At 54.6% G+C, this 15,221-nt stretch overlaps 1 protein-coding gene across 4 annotated transcripts in view; it reads right to left on the bottom strand.

Annotated features, from left to right (window-relative positions):
• The window catches only part of HM13 (histocompatibility minor 13), a 40,320-nt gene that overhangs the window by 4,617 nt on the left and 20,482 nt on the right, over positions 1 to 15,221 (bottom strand). For 3 of the 4 annotated variants that reach the window (XR_011531056.1, XM_070589055.1, XM_070589057.1), the window contains exons 4-10: positions 15,066 to 15,154; positions 13,023 to 13,108; positions 12,796 to 12,921; positions 11,922 to 11,979; positions 8,324 to 8,407; positions 5,380 to 5,416; positions 3,325 to 3,427 (exon numbers count right to left, since the gene is read on the bottom strand). Coding sequence is in view for 3 of the 4 variants with exons in the window: in XM_070589055.1 (XP_070445156.1) it covers positions 3,325 to 3,427; positions 5,380 to 5,416; positions 8,324 to 8,407; positions 11,922 to 11,979; positions 12,796 to 12,921; positions 13,023 to 13,108; positions 15,066 to 15,154 (583 nt within the window). In the remaining variant the exon portion in view is untranslated. Of the gene's footprint in view, positions 1 to 410; positions 2,121 to 3,324; positions 3,428 to 5,379; positions 5,417 to 8,323; positions 8,408 to 11,921; positions 11,980 to 12,795; positions 12,922 to 13,022; positions 13,109 to 15,065; positions 15,155 to 15,221 lie in introns of those variants that run through there. The other variant, XM_070589058.1, reaches the window with a different exon arrangement.

The raw sequence follows: 15,221 nt of genomic DNA, 5'->3' as shown, positions 1-15,221 counted from the left end.
GGTGAGGGTGAGGAGACGTCACTCCAAGGCAAAGCCAGTGCCTGGCTAGACAACAGGGCTCCGCAGCCCCCGAGCCTGACCTTCCGACCATTTGTGGGCATGGACCATGGTGGGCTGTGAACCCCCTCACTCCATATATACTATTCTTGAATCTACTAACACCATAAGTACTGGGCTTTGAGTTTTACAGATGATGCCACTGAGGTTCAGACACGGGCAATTGCCTTGCTCAAGGTCAGATAGGGTGTGTAAGAGGCTGAGCTGGGATTCGAACATGGGCAGCTGAGCTTCTTCCACTGCATCAGGCCTTTGCCATGAGCTGGCTTTGCGCCAAGAGTGACAGAAATCACAACGATAAAGGTCCACACCCAAATTTGTAAGAGGTAGCCAAAGCAGTATTCAGAGGAAAATTTATAATCCTAAGAGCATTTATTAGAAGACTTGACATAAATAATCTAAGTTTTCAAATCAAGAAGCTAGAAAAAGAAGAAACAGCCAATAAGTAGAAAGAAAATGAAAGCAAAAGCAAAAATTAATGAAATATAAAATTAAACAAATATGAACATTAAAATTTAATCTTTGAAAAGCAGACTTCCTCATTCTCATTTTCTAGATGAAGAGATTGAGGATCAGAAGAGGGACAAGCATCTGCCCTAACTCACACTGTTGGTCGGGATGTGGACCCAGGTTCCTTTCTCTAAGTCCAGTGTATTTTCTTCACCAAGGCCAGGCTGGGCAAAAAGGAGGGCTTCCTGCGGGGAGGGTGGGTAGAAGTTTGGCCCCCCATGGCCTGCCTCACTGGAGGGCCAGTGGCCACTGAGGGGTTCCAGGGGCCTATGGGAAGGGGTCCTTTGGGAGGCAGTGAGTTCACTTTTTTTTTTTTGAGGAAGATTAGCCATGAGCTAACATCTGCTGCTAATCCTCCTCTTTTTGCTGAGGAAGACTGGCCCTGAGCTAACATCCGTGCCCATCTTCCTCTACTTTCTATGTGGGATATCAGCCACAGCATGGCTTGGCACGTGGTGCCATGTCCACACCTGGGATCCAAACTGCCGAACCCTGGGCCGCTGAAGAGGAATGCGTGCACTTAACCGCTGTGCCAGTGGGCCGGCTCCCATGAGTTCACTATTATCAGAGGGATACAAGCCTCTGATTTTCTGTCCTCTCAAGGCACCAGGGAACCTCTCCAAAGAAAGTCAGTGCTAAGGAGAGGCTGGGATGTACTACTTGGGGCAGTGAGCTGGGGGTCAGGACTCTTGGCTCTCCATCCTGCCTTGGCTTTGCTGTGTGACCACAGATAAACTGCTTTCCTCTCTGGTCTTTCCCCTCTCTCTGTACAATGAGTACAATGAGGATCATCAATAAGCGCCTTTCTAGGAGGCTGCTAGCCCCTGCTTGGAGTGGGTTTTTGGTAGAGGCCAAATGCTTGAAGACCACACAGGCAGAGGTGACCCCTACCTAGGGAATTGCTGGCACTGGGACTGCGTGTGTCTTGCAGAGGGAGCGGGACCTCATTGAACAGGTTCCCTTGGTGTCTCGGATCCCTTCCCAAGAAAGCTTTTCAGGGAGATGCCCACCTGGATGACTGGGGAGAACAGCTGGGCTACTGCTGGGGAGTAGCACAGGCCTGGGGCCAGGAGTCCAGGGCTCCCGCTGGGGCCCAGCCTGACTTGCTGTGTGACAAAGGGGAGCCTCTTTTTCTCTCTGGTTAGAGTTTCTGCACAGAGAGGACCACCTCTCCTGCCTCTACCCAGGCCTGTGTCAGAGCTGCCAACGGGATGCCTGGGCAGACTCCAGCCCAGGCAGAAGGCAAGCCTGCCATCTGGTGGCGGCCGAGGGAACGGCTCTGGGCTTGGAATCTAACAGGAGACTGAGGGGGGAGACCTCCAAGAGGCCTCTAAGCTGATCCCCTCAATCAGGTCCAATCACTCCTGTGACCTCCTTGCCAAGTGCATGCCACTCTCAGCTTGCACAGCTCCCGAGGCCGTCTGGAGCAGAAGTGAATGAGAGGTGGCTCCCCGTGGCTTCTTGGTTTCTCTCTATGGGCTAGGCGACCTTGGACCTTCTGTAATACCGGCATTGATTCCATAGATATTGTAGATATGGAGATACTGTAAGGACTAAACGAGTTAATGAACAAAAGGGTTCAGCACAGTGCCTCTAACAGAGTAACTGCTCAACAAACAGCTCTTGTGATTAATTCAAAGGTGGCTCCTCTGCGGCTGGTGTCCCGGGGAGGACGAAGAGAGGAAGATGGAGCGGGGACAGCAATAATGACAGCTAATACTACCTGGGCCAGACATGGTTCTGAGTGCTTTACTTATATTAACTCATTTCATCCTCAAACAACCCCACGGTGGCTACTATTATTTATCCTCATTTCCTGTTTTTATGAATCAATGAGGAATACAGAGTGTAACTTCAGCAACCTGCCCAGAGGCCCGTGGCTAGCAGATGGTGGAGTCTGGATCCCCACCAGGTTTCCCTGAGCCTCCACACCACACCGCCTTTCCCATGGCTGGTGGTTGAGAGCCTGGGCTTGGTTTTCACGTGATGCAGGTTTGAATTCTGGCTCCATCACACCTGCCATATGGCACCTCAAATCCAGTTCCCTCATGTGCTCACAAAGACCCTCAGGAAGTCCTGAGCAGAGCCTGGCACATGGGAAGTGCTCCTATCTCCAGTAGAGAGTAACCCTGTCTGCTTGCTCTCCCCTCCCAGTCTTCCCTTCTCTAGGCCACACTGACATCTCCTAGCCCCCACCCCTCTCTGGTTCATTTTGTGGCAGCTCAGGACCCATCTTGGTGGGAAGAGGAGGCAGAGCCTGGCCTGCCTGGGGAGTGGGAGAAGGGGGGAGGACCCTGTCACTTACCTGGTGGGGCAGGTACTGGGCTGAAACACCCAACACCCACTCCAATTCTGTACTTCTGTCTGCCACCACTACCGAGGCTGAGAAGCCACATCCTCTTTTTCCTAGCCACATCACAGCTGCAGCCATGTGACACTGATCTGACCCATAAAATGTGGGCAAAAATCTGCCGAGAGGGTCCTAGGAAAGGCACTGCCTTGCTGATGAAGGCAACAGGCACAGCTGGTGACCTTTATCCTCCTTCTTGCCACTAACGGGCATGTGCTGCCTGAAGCAGAGGCAGTCACCTTGCCACAACCTCTGATGAAAGGCCAAGAGAATCACAGACGTGCTGCTTTGTCACCACTGGGCAGCACCCACCCCTGGATTGTTTGTGTATGTGACACATGAGCCCGGTAAGTCCCCGTTACTTGCAGTGAAGGCACTCCTGATACACCGAGCACAGTCCTGCTCACCTGGGCGTGCTTGAAGATGTGCATGATGAAGATGGTAAGACCCAGGCCGAAGATGTAGGCTGCAAAGCTGGTGTAGAAGTAGGTGTGGGTGTTCTTCTTCAAGCTTCAGGGAAGGTGTGGGGAGAAAGAGGAGGAGGATTAGATGTAGGTACCGAAGCAGCAGCCGCCCTTCGGAGGGTGGGAGCTGGGAAGAGCCTGGAGGCTGCGTAGAGGGGAGCTCTCAGCTCTGGGCTAGGAGTCTGGAGGTGCGCCTGGACTCTGCTACCGCACTAGCTAGGTGTCTTTGGACAAGCCACTTTCTGTCTCTCAGCCTGTTTACTCATCTGCAAAATGGGAAAACCACGAGCCATCTCCCCGGTGGCTGGTGAATAGCAAACGCTGTAACCTAGAACAGGAGCCGGAAGACTTCAGCCAGGATAAAGTCACCTGGAAAGCTTGGTAAAGAACCACCAGAATTCCAGGTCCATTTCCCAGGGAGCCTGGTCTAACGGGTCTGCAAGGTCTGGGAATCTGCACTCTGAAGAACGGCTCAGGTGAACTGCTAAGGTGGCTCGTGCTTTGAGAAACACTCACACACAAACCGTAACACCGCGTTACTACTTTTAGGTGCGGACAACCTAACAGTCCAGCAACCTGTGGTAAACGCTGATGAGAAGCTGACTACACGCAGACAATGCCAGTGGCTTCCTGGAGGAGACTCAGCCCAGAGCAGCTGCAGAACAGCTGAACCACTGGCGAGCCGGCATTGCCATTACAGGACTTCCCTTTACAACGCCAGATCATGACCTCTGTGTCCCAAGCACCTGGGACAGTGCCTAGCAACATCTGTGGAATGAACAAGTACTTCTGACCCTCTTCTCTCCTGGCCCTGGCTGCTTCTGAGCCTGGAGCTGAGTACACTGAGAGCTATCTTGTGGTGAAGCCTGGGGTGCAACTGACTCCCTTCGGGAATGTTGCTCAGATTCTGGAACCAGCTCTGAAGGGCTTGCTTATCCTAAAAGTCCAGGCCAGGAATGAGATTCTGCCCCTCAGGGCGCTGGCAGCTCAATCTGTGTTTCCAGCAAATGGCCCGGGGACTCTCGTGGGTTTCTCTCCCTCTGACCTCTGGACAGCCAGGAGTAGAGCAGCTGGCACAGATGTGCCTCTGCTTACAACCTGGCCAGGTCCCTTCCACAGGCGTCTGTAAGCCCGCGTGCTCATGAGGTCCAGTGTGGCACTACCCAAATAACCCGCATGTATGTGAGTGCGGAAAAGTCTCACATGCAAACTGGATTCCAGTGACGCTGGCACTGAGTTTCTCAGTACCACTGTCAACACTAGTACTGTTTTTGCAATTACTAGGTACAAGGAGATTAAGAAAAGTTCAAAACCACCTCAAAATGAAGCGCACACACAGCAAGCCCTCCTCTGGGATGACTGAGCACCACCTGCTAGCGGCAGGCCCACCTGCCCAGGTGCCCCAGCTCAGGACCACCTTTTCTCAGTGGTGACCCAGGTTAGCCCCCTTCCCCCTCCCTAGTGCTCACTTTCTACAATGGACCGGAAGTCTGAGTAGGGAGAGGGTGGGAACAGCTGGAGCAGCTGGGACAGGGTGACCTGCCCCGGGGCTGATAAGCAATGATAATGATGACAACTGTGCCTGAGGCTGGGTTGCTCCCAGAGCTGCTGAGGTCAGCCTGTGCTCAGCTCTCTGCAGACTTTCTCAGTGATCCTGGGGTCGGAGCTCTTGTTTATCACTAACAGAAGGATGAGAAGCCTTAGCTCAGAAAGGTCAGGTCACTTGCCAGGGTCACATGATGAGAAAGCACTACGGGTACCACCAGGACCTTCTGGGTTTAACTCTCTTGGCCTGTGATTTTTAATTTTTTCTTTTTGCCACAGGCTCTTTGAACATTTAGAACCCCTGAATGCAGATAAAATCAGAATGGCTACGGCTGCTGTGGGAGTGGAGGGTCTGGGCTCCTGAAAGCCGCTGAAGCAGCCCAGAGGACCCCTCGCCCGGGAGGCCCCTCCCTTGTGGGGCCTGCGGAACGGTTAGGCTCCTCTGCAGCTTACCTGATGTCAAACCGCAGCAGCAGGGCAATGAAGATCCCTGCGGAGAGAAAGTCGGCGTTAGATGATGGCAGGGACACCAGTGCCTCAGGAGGGCTTGCAGATGGAGTCCCCTGCCTGGGCCAGGGAGGAGCAGGGTGGTGAACTAACATGCAACTAGGTCCCCAACCTGGTGTTCCCAGTCATGGAGCAATCAGCGGGGCCAAAGGTGTAGTCACCACTGCCGACTGCCAGCAGAATTCCCGATTCTCTACCTTCAGGCCACCTAGAACAACGAGAAGGTCCCAGGATTTTGTTTTGGCCTGGGACCATGTTGACTGGGCACCTCATAGCACCATACTGTGTACACTGGGTCCATCCACCCAAATGTTCATCAGATGCCTGCTAAGTACGAGGCACTGGAGGCATGCAGGGGAAGCAGAACCTGTGTTCTCAGATAGCTCGGGCCAGTGGCGCAGGGGGCAGACATGCTGATCGAACGTTAACAAAAATCACTGTAACACTGTAACGGTGGAGGGTGCTTCCTGTGTCATGGGGAAGGTGCAGCAGGGGATGAGACGCAGGCTGGGGTGGGGGAGGAAGGAAGGCTTCTTCGAGGAAGTGGACACTCGCCAGGGAGAAGGAACAGCATGTGCAAAGGTCCTGAGCAAAGAGGGCTCAGTGGGTGTGACAGGTGTCAAGGAGCCAGTAAGGTTACAGCCCAGAGCAGGAGATGCAGGGGATGGTCCAGCTGTGCAGGGCCCCCCAGGGCACAAGAAGGAGTTGAGTCTTCACCCTGAGAGTAAGGGGACCCACTGGAAGAGCTCTAAGCAGGAGAGCCACCTAAACAGATTTTGGAAAAGACCCCCAGGGCAGCTGCCTGGTTGGAGGGAAAGAGTAGGAGGCCCTGAAGGAGCTCAGGAGAATAGTTAACTTAGTCCACCCACTGCACTCCTATTTACACTTCAAAACCCCCCACAGATGCCCCAGAAGCCTAAAAATCCCAGAGACACAGCCTCTAGTCTCTGTGTGTTGCATACATCAAATCCGTCTGTGTCTGGGCTCAGAAAGGGTAAGGGCTGAACCTCCCTTAGTTGACAGTAGGCTCTCACATTCTGTGCTGACCGGAAGCACCAAGTGGCACACAGGATTAATCTTAGTGGAGACGGTGTGAGTAGCGAGTTGGACAGAGAGAGCAGACAAATGCTGCCTTTGTGGAAACAAAGCTGGGGCCTCAGTGCCCCCTGGCGGCTGAATTCTACAACTGCTCAACTAATCCAGGGGTCAGGGCTCCGCGAAGAGCTTTCACTCCTAATACTCCATCTGGTCCTCAAAACAATGCCCCAAACCCATTCTCCTCTGAACAGCGTCACCGAGGCTCTGTGAGGCTGTGATCACTGTACACTCACTGTGACTGCTGAAAGACGTGGACACATATAGCTATATACAGATATGAGAGACGCCCTGTGGAGCCCCAAGCTGAGAACTAGGGCCATCAAGGACGCGGGGAAATCAGTGTGCGGGCCTGTGACAGACCATGCCCTGCAGAGTGAGCCAAATGCTTCCCTGGACTCTACTTCCTCCATCTGATGGAGCCACCTCCCCCGGGGGAAGGTCTCCTTGCATCACAGCACTGCAAGTCATGGAGCCATCTGGGCTCAAGATCACGCCCCCAGGTCCCCGAGGCCTCAGGCAAGTCTCTTTGACCCTCAGTTTCCTCATCTGTGAAATGGAAATAGCCTCTATGTCACTGCGCTGCTAGGAGCAGCACAGACAAGTATAAGAAGACCTAGTGTAGTGCCTGGCACACAGCAGGTGCGGGAGAAACAAGGGCTGCTGCGATTCTCATCTTCTTGTCGTCACTGCTGTGAGAGCAGTTCTGACAGGGAGACCTCTTCTGCAGTCAGACACACCTGGTCTGAGTCCTGGCCCCGTGCTTACTCCTGCATGAATTTACTAAGGCCCCGTCCTGGGGCAGAGAGAGCCTCTGCTTCACCCCACACGAAAGGGCCACAACGGAAGTGCCCGCACCTTCCTGGCTTATCACAACTGCTTCCTATGCTGGAAAACAAGCTGCTTTTAATCTGTTCCAAATGTTCTTCTCTAAGCCAGCACTGGGGTGCTCCTAACCCTCTGACTCTTGGCTGGGGAACAAGCATGCCCTTTGGATGTCCACTGCCCTGGTCCCAGGTCCAGGTCTGCAGACACACAGCATCTAAGCCGCAGCCACCCGGTGGTCCTCAGACTGGCAGCTCAGCTTTGCCCTTAGTCTCCTGACTGGTAGTAGTAGACTGCTGGTGCCCCATGGCAAGGCCAGGCCACAGACACCCACACTCAGGCCCGCAGACAGGGCACCTGTGCCCATAGCTACAGGTACTGACTAGCACCCACATGTAGATAATGGGCTCAAAGGCCAGCTTGTGCAGGCGAGCAGGTGTGTGCCACAGATCCCTCTAGGGGTGTGGACGCAGGAGCCCACACCCACGGTGCCCCCGGGTCCACACACACCCTGCATGTTCTCCCTGCACGGGGGAGGGGAGACCATGGGGATCAGGCAGTTCTAGCACATCTGTAATTCTTATACACATTGGGAAGGGGTGTAGACAAGTGTAGGTGTGTGAGAGGGGTCAGCTTCCTTTAAGACTGTCACGGAATGTGCTTTTTCAGGGTGTGTTTCAGTCTGTCATACACATTTACTTTTGTAATTCTTGAGTGACATCTGTACACGCAGACCAGTAGCTCCGTGAGGACAGGCTTGCTCACTGCTATCCCTCTATAAGGTGTGTTGAGGTGGACTCCTCCACCAGACCCTGGGCTGACCCAGGGCTGGGGGTGTGGAATCACCTGGCCTAACCCTTTCCCCCTCTCTTTCCTGATAGGTAAGGCTGTCTGTTTCACGGTACTCCTCCCTGCTCCAGGGAAAAGACCCTCCGCTCCTTACACTGTGGCTCCCACCCAGCCTGGTCACCTGGAATGACGACATCTCCGAGTCCTAGCATGGCGAAGTTGTCTGCTTCGAGGCCCTTCTCCAGCAGGTCCTGGGGAAACACCACTGCGGGGGGAGGCAGGGAAACAAGGAGTTGGTGAAAGCCCCTCTGACTTTGACTCCGGGGCCCCCACTGCTGCTGTGTGAAACTGTGTGGGGAGATGGGGCGGGGAGGCGGGGGGAGGCGACAGACTGAAGGGCAATGTCTGCATCTGGAATGACAGCTGGTTAGAGCGGGGAGAATCTGGGAGCATCTAGGACAAAGGTTGAATACCTTTACTGAGCCATAACTCACATCCCATACAGTTTCACTGACCTTTGAAAGCCATGGAACCCTTTGGATAGATGGGATCAACCCTAGAGCCCAGGATACAAAAGAGATAAAAGGGGGCCAGCCCCGTGGCCGAGTGGTTAAGTTCACCCGCTCCGCTTTGGCGGCCCAGGGTGTTGCTGGTTCGGATCCTGGGTGTGGACATGGCACCGCTCATCAAGCCATGCTGAGGTGGTGTCCCACATGCCACAACTAGAAGGACCCACAACTAAGAATATACAACTATGTACTGGGGGGGGGCTTTGGTGAGAAGAAGGAAAAAAAAAAAGGAAAAAGAAAAAAAGGAAGATTGGCAACAGTTATCTCAGGTGCTAATCTTTAAAAAAAAAAGAGATAAAAGGGCCCACGCAGTGCTGGCCTCTACCAGGCTTTCCATCCTACTACAACCCGGGTCAGGACGGATGGTGGCCCTTGCCCTGAGGCAGGCGGAGCCTGGGCAATAGGCTCTTTCTGGATGTGCTGAGGGAGAAAAAGCCACACACCTACAAATTCCTTGCTTCAAGCCCTCTCAGAAATCCTGCTGCAGCTTGTCTGGATAAACAAAGACTGGGCGAAATGTCCCCCTCAGCGTGCGGTTACAGCGAGAGGCAGCTGTAACTGGATTTCACCCGTAGGGCCTTGCGAGCAGAAGAGCAGTCAGGTGTGGGCCTGAGGGTCAGACTGCGTGGGTCTGAACCCAGGCTCTGCAGTGTGGCTTTGCACAGGTTACTTAACTGCTCTGTGCCCTGGTTTTCTCTCCTGTGAAAGGGGTAGAACAACAGAACCGACCCCAGGATTGCGGAGAGGATCAGAGATGTGCACACCTTGTTAACTGCTACCCCACGCCTTCTTTACTAACCCAGTCTTGACTCCGTGTGGGGCAGCCTCCCCCGTGACGGATCACGCGTGGTGTAAGGCTAAGACAATCGGGACAATCCCCGTTCCTGAATTCCTCACTTCTCTTGCCACTAGGGGTGGTCATGTGACCCAGCTCTGGCCAGTGATATGTAAAGAGAGATACACCGGGGATGCTAGGCAAGCCTGTGCTTCCCTATAGCGCACAGATGCCCTTCCCTGCGCACCCCTTCCTGCCTTGAATGCACAGTCACAGGATTTACAGATCTCCTCATTCGAGCCTCCCAATCCCCGTGCCATTCAATTCCGAGCAGCAGATGTGGAAACCAGGGCTCAGGGAGGTGAAGTCTCTTCCCTGAGGACCCACAGCCAGCAAGTGTCCTATCTGGTATTCAAATCCAGGCAGTCAGACTTCAGCATATGTGCACTTAACCACTCTGCTAGGCTGCCTCTGAGCACCATGCTTAGCAGAAGGCAACGAGCCTTCTCCCCAAGCTAGAAAGCCAGACTCCAGGCACCAGAAACCAAATATGACTGTCAATTCCCTGTTCAGAGCCTTCCAATGGCTCATCCACTGCCCAGCGGGCAGTTTCCAGGCTCCTCGGCATGAATCCTTGGCGTCCCCAAATCTGGCCTCTTCCCTGCTGCTCCCCTAGACTCAGCCGCACTCCCTCCCCGAGTCTGTGCTCCCAGGGCCTCCATGCATTCTCCTGCCTCCAGCCCTTTACTAAAGCTGTACTCGCTCTTTCAAACATCCTTACCACCCCTGGGCTTGGTAAACACGCGTTCATCCTTCATGGCCCAGGAGCTCTCCTGACACCTTGGCTGAGTTCATCCATCTCAGCACGTGGGGGAGAGCTGCTGTTCTGGCTTGCCCAGCACCTGTTCTCTTGCTCTGGAGAACTGCCCTCACCTTACACCCTTGGAACTGAGGGGAATTGGCAAAGTCAAACGCTGCCCCCAGGCACTGGAGAGGGCAGCAACTCAGGCCTGTCCATCATGATCCTCCATCTCCCCAGTGCGAGTGCCTGGCTCTTGGGCCAGGCCAGGCCACACAGCTTTAAAGCTGGGAGAGGCTTGTTTTGCCCTGGGTCACTGAGGTGGGACCATAGCATTTAGGAGTAGTGTGTGGCCATGAGCCTCTCTCCAGCTCACGGGGAAGACTGGCCTGCTGCAGTGGAGAATCAGACTGTGAGAAAGACAGCTATTCCCGACTCTGCGAGGCCAACCTCACCCTGATGTCCACTGCCGTGAGCCACCACTTCCCAGGGTGCTCGCCTTCCCAACAAGACCTCCCCCTGCCCCCTGCCTTGCCACCATGACTGACTCTGTCCTCCTCTTTGGTCTTGTGATCACAGGCGGTGATTCTTGATTGGTCTAAGGCTTAAACTCTAAGTTAGTCATGCTTTTCAGGCCCCCCTTGTTGAGGACTGGTTTGGATTTGGGCCTGTGACCCAATTCTGGCCAATGAAATATGAGGGAGGCTGCAGGGGGCATCTGGGGAAAAATATCCCTCTGATGCAAGCAAGACAGAGTTCCCCCTTTCCACCTCTGGACGTGGCTGTGCGAGGAGTCAATGCTACGAACTGTGGCAGTCATCCTCGGACCACAAAGGGATGAGCTTAAGGCATGGGCGGACATGCTGAGATCTGTGGGGCGAGGACTGAAGTAACCTTGGCACTTGGTGACTCCATTGAGGGTCATTAACCCAACCTGAGACACCCTACCACTGGGCTTGCTGAGGTATGAGAAACAAAGTTCTCTGTGTTCAAGGATGCTTGTAGCTGGATTATCTTTTTTTTGAGGAAGATTAGCCCTGAGCTAACTACTCCCAGTCCTCTTTTTTGCTGAGGAAGCCTGGACCTGAGCTAACATTGTGCCCATCTTCCTCTACTTTATACCTGGAACGCCTACCACAGCATGGCGTGCCAAGTGGTGCCTTGTCCGCACCCAGGATCCAAACCAGTGAACCCCGGGCCGCTGAGAAGCGGAACGTGTGAACTTAACTGCTGCGCCACTGGGCCGGCCCCTGGATTGTCTAATCTTTATAAACCATGGATACACTAAAGATAGGAACCAGGGTAGTGAGAGAGGTGTGGGACAGACAGCACCTGGTAACTAGGTGCTGAAAGGATCCCGTGCGGGGGCTCCAGGTCTTGGCTCCTCTCCTGGAGAGCCCTGCATGCCCTGCCAGAAGCCAGCTTAGACACCCCTGCTCTGTGTTTGCTTCCCTCCTGGCTCAGCCCACAGCACACTGCCCTGTGACCAAGCCGCCGGAGGCCTGGGCAGAAGCCGGCTGCGTGTGAACACAGCCAGATCAATCAGTGAGAAGAGGTGCGTGTGGAGCAGTGATGAAAACAGGAACCAGGAGGGGAAGGGCCCCTGGGGTGGGGGCAGAGGGGCTCCCTCACTTACGTTTTATTGGTGCCTCAAAGGACTTGGCCACTGTCACCATCACGTTGGTGCCAAATACCTAGAAGGAGAAGAGAGGAGTCTGGAGGGAGGCGAGGGCCGGTGGGAAAGAATGGCTGTCCCTGGCCTCTTTGTCGTGCTGCCACCTGAGATCTGCAGGGCGTGGGGCAGGGAGCTGGGCGGGGCTCCAGGGCAGGTGTAAAGTAGAGATCAGGTGGCCACAGATACTGCTCATATGGACACTTCGTGGGGGGGCTCCTGGTTCTGGGCAACAGAGGGGCAATTCAAAGGAGTGGGAAAAGGCCGAGGCTGGCACCCTATGTTTGTTCAGGGCCCAGCCCCTCCCAACAGATAAAGTCCTTCAGCATCACTCACTTAGGGGGAGAAGAGGCTACCTGAGGTCTGGAAAAGGGTGCCTGAGTCAGGCTGACCTTGATCCCTCAGTGATGCCTGTCTGAATGAGGTGGCAGGTCCTTTAGCCCAGGGCTGGTGTGCAGCCAGACATACTGTCAAAAGCAGCGTCGGTCCTCACAGATCAGTGCCCCGGCTGGGCCCATGCATTAGCATTAACCATCCCTGCCCGAACTACTCTTTGTCTCAGTTTGCTGGCTGGGGAGACACGGGGTAAGTAAGACCCCTGCTAGGGCCACCGTGAGGAAGACTTGAGGGTGGCTGGAAGGCACCGGGCACAGGGTGGGCTCCAAGTAAGTTTCATGGATGTGGGCACCTGGGCTGGGACATGACCTGCTCTGGGGTCCTTGCTTCCAGGCCCCAGCAGTCACCCCGCCAGCTGACTGCCGCTTGGGCTGGAGAGACAGGAGTAGGAAGGCGAGGCTGGCCAGCAGCCAGACATCCTTTGTGTCCCTGCCCAACTCACCCAGAAGACGTCATAGATAAAGAGCCCGCCCAGCAGGATGCAGCCAGTGCTGACGTTGTTCAGGTGCAGGAGCTCCACCCCATTAAGGGAGAAGGCCAGGCCGAAGAGGTTGTTGGCAATCCAGTGCTGGGAAAGGCGGGAGTGCGATCAGCCAGCTGTGCCTCCCTGCCCCTGGCCAGTCCCCTCCAGTGCCTGCCCCCACCCTGGCCCAGGCCCTGGCTACTCACCTTCCTCAGCAGGTACCAGACGCCAACGATGCTGCTCAGGCCCAGGCACACCAGGTCCTTGGTGTCAAACTCATAATTGATGATCTCTAGGCAGAGAGGCCGGGTAAGTCCACTCCCCAGGGCGGGGCTGCCCCTCCCACCTGTCAGCCCCTGGACGGAGGAGGCCATGGCTGTGGGCACTGTCGCAGGCCCACAGGCCGAGGGTGCTCACTGGATCCATCCCCAGCCCCTCCAAGGTCCTATCGCAGGGACCGGAGGCCCAGAGAGAACACAGGCCTGGCGCGGGCTCAGTGGGAGGGGTCCATGGCGCCGGAAGCACAGGCTCTAAATTTGTAGCTGGGTGACCTTGGGGGAGGTAGCTCCCTCTCTGAGCTTGTTTTCTCATCTGTAAAAGCGGAATCCCAGCACAGCCCTGACAGGCCTGCTGTGCAGAGCAAGTGAGAGGGCCCTTACAAAGCACTCAGCACAGTGCCTGGCACACAGCTGCTGCTCAATCAGTGCCAGTCACCACCGAGCCCACGTCTTTAGCAAGGCACCAGTTCATTCAGGAATCTTTCTGTTCTGCCCCCAAAGGAATCAAGAAGGTTGCTGGCAGCCCTACAAAGCTGGCAGAGGAGGAAGAAGGTAAGAGACGGAGGCCTGGAGAAAAAGCAGGAGGGAGTCCCTGAGGCTGCTCTTGTTGGGGGCTCTGATGCTAGACCCATTCTCCATCACTTCCAAATCTCCTAATCAGGAAGCCCAGAGAGGTGGTGGAGCTGGCCCAGGGTCACAGAGCACAGCTATTTGTTTTAGATTCCAGAGTGTAGCAGATTGCTGGTTGGCCCCGATTTCTTTTTTTTTTTTTTGAGGAAGATTAGCCCTGAGCTAACTACTGTCAGTCCTCCTTTTTTTTGCTGAGGAAGCCTGGCCCTGAGCTCACATCCGTGCCCATCTTCCTCTACTTTATATGCGGGACGCCTACCACAGCATGGCATGCCAAGCGGTGCCATGTCTGCACCCAGGATCCGAACTGGTGAACCCCGTGCCACTGAGAAGCAGAACGTGCGACCTTAACTGCTGCGCTACCGGGCCAGCCCCTGGCCCCGATTTCTGTTCTCTCCTTAGTGGCAACAGCACTCTGATGATTTTTAAATGGACACGAGGCCAACTAGCTCATGGCCACATTTCCCAGCTTCCTCTGCAGCTAAACGGGCCTGTGACACAGGGCTCCTACTCCCTCTGCCGGGACTGTGGAGAGATGGAGCACCCAAGGGTCCCCCAGAGTGTACAGAGCATGAGGCAGACGGTGCGTGGGACCCCGAAGACTCTGGGGTGCAAGTTTAATCTTTTTTTTTTAACTGTCAACAATCATTTATTGGGCACAGACGCACTAGAGATGTAAAAAGAGATGTGTATAAAATTGCCACTCTCTAGGGACAGGCAGAATGTGCTAGGCACCTTCACAATGAGCGTGACATTCCCAAGCTCAGACTTTTACACAAGAGAGAAATCCCTTCCATTTGGTCAAGCCATTGATAATCCTGATACAGCATTTGACCCATACCCTAACTAACCCCCACAGCCTGGGCTTTCCCCGAGGCCCTCTGGTTTTCACTTTTTACAAAAGCCATGGAACCCGTTTCAAATCTTAGGTGGGGAAGTAATCATATTAAAAATACACACGATGAAAACAGCTACGACGGCCAGCTTTCACTGAGAGCTCACTATGAGCGAGGCAGCGTCCAGATGCTTTCCACTCATCACTGACTTGCAGTCCTAACAATGTGCCCAAAGGGAGGGATGAGATTCTAGTGTCCATTTTACAGATGAAAAAGCAAAACAGAAATGAAAACACCCAAGGCTCAGAGAGGTAAAGACGTTCACCCAGAGTCCCATGTCTGGGTGGCAGCAGAGCTGGGGTGTGAACCCAGGCACTGTGATTCCAGAGTGCACTCTTCCATCATGTGCTTTACCGGAGAGCCCCAATATCAGAGGGACAAAGGGGAGCGGTGGGGGAAGACACCCAAGGCACACCCAAGGCAGGGGAAGGCGGGCAGCACTGACCTTCTTTGTTCTCCCCAGAGCCCTGTGTGAAGAGCAGCTGGTACTGTCGATTTGGGAAGTTGACTGGAAAAAACTTATTCATGAAGGGGCTAGAAGGAAACACAAAGCAGGGTGGTGAAGTGAGCCCCCATGGGCAACCACAGCCCCAGGACCACC

The sequence above is a fragment of the Equus przewalskii genome, chromosome 21 (genome assembly GCF_037783145.1).
Source record: "Equus przewalskii isolate Varuska chromosome 21, EquPr2, whole genome shotgun sequence".
In the NCBI taxonomy this organism is placed as follows: Eukaryota; Metazoa; Chordata; class Mammalia; order Perissodactyla; family Equidae; genus Equus; species Equus przewalskii.
Note: the sequence above shows the minus strand (reverse complement) of the source record. Positions and strands in the feature narration are given on the sequence as shown.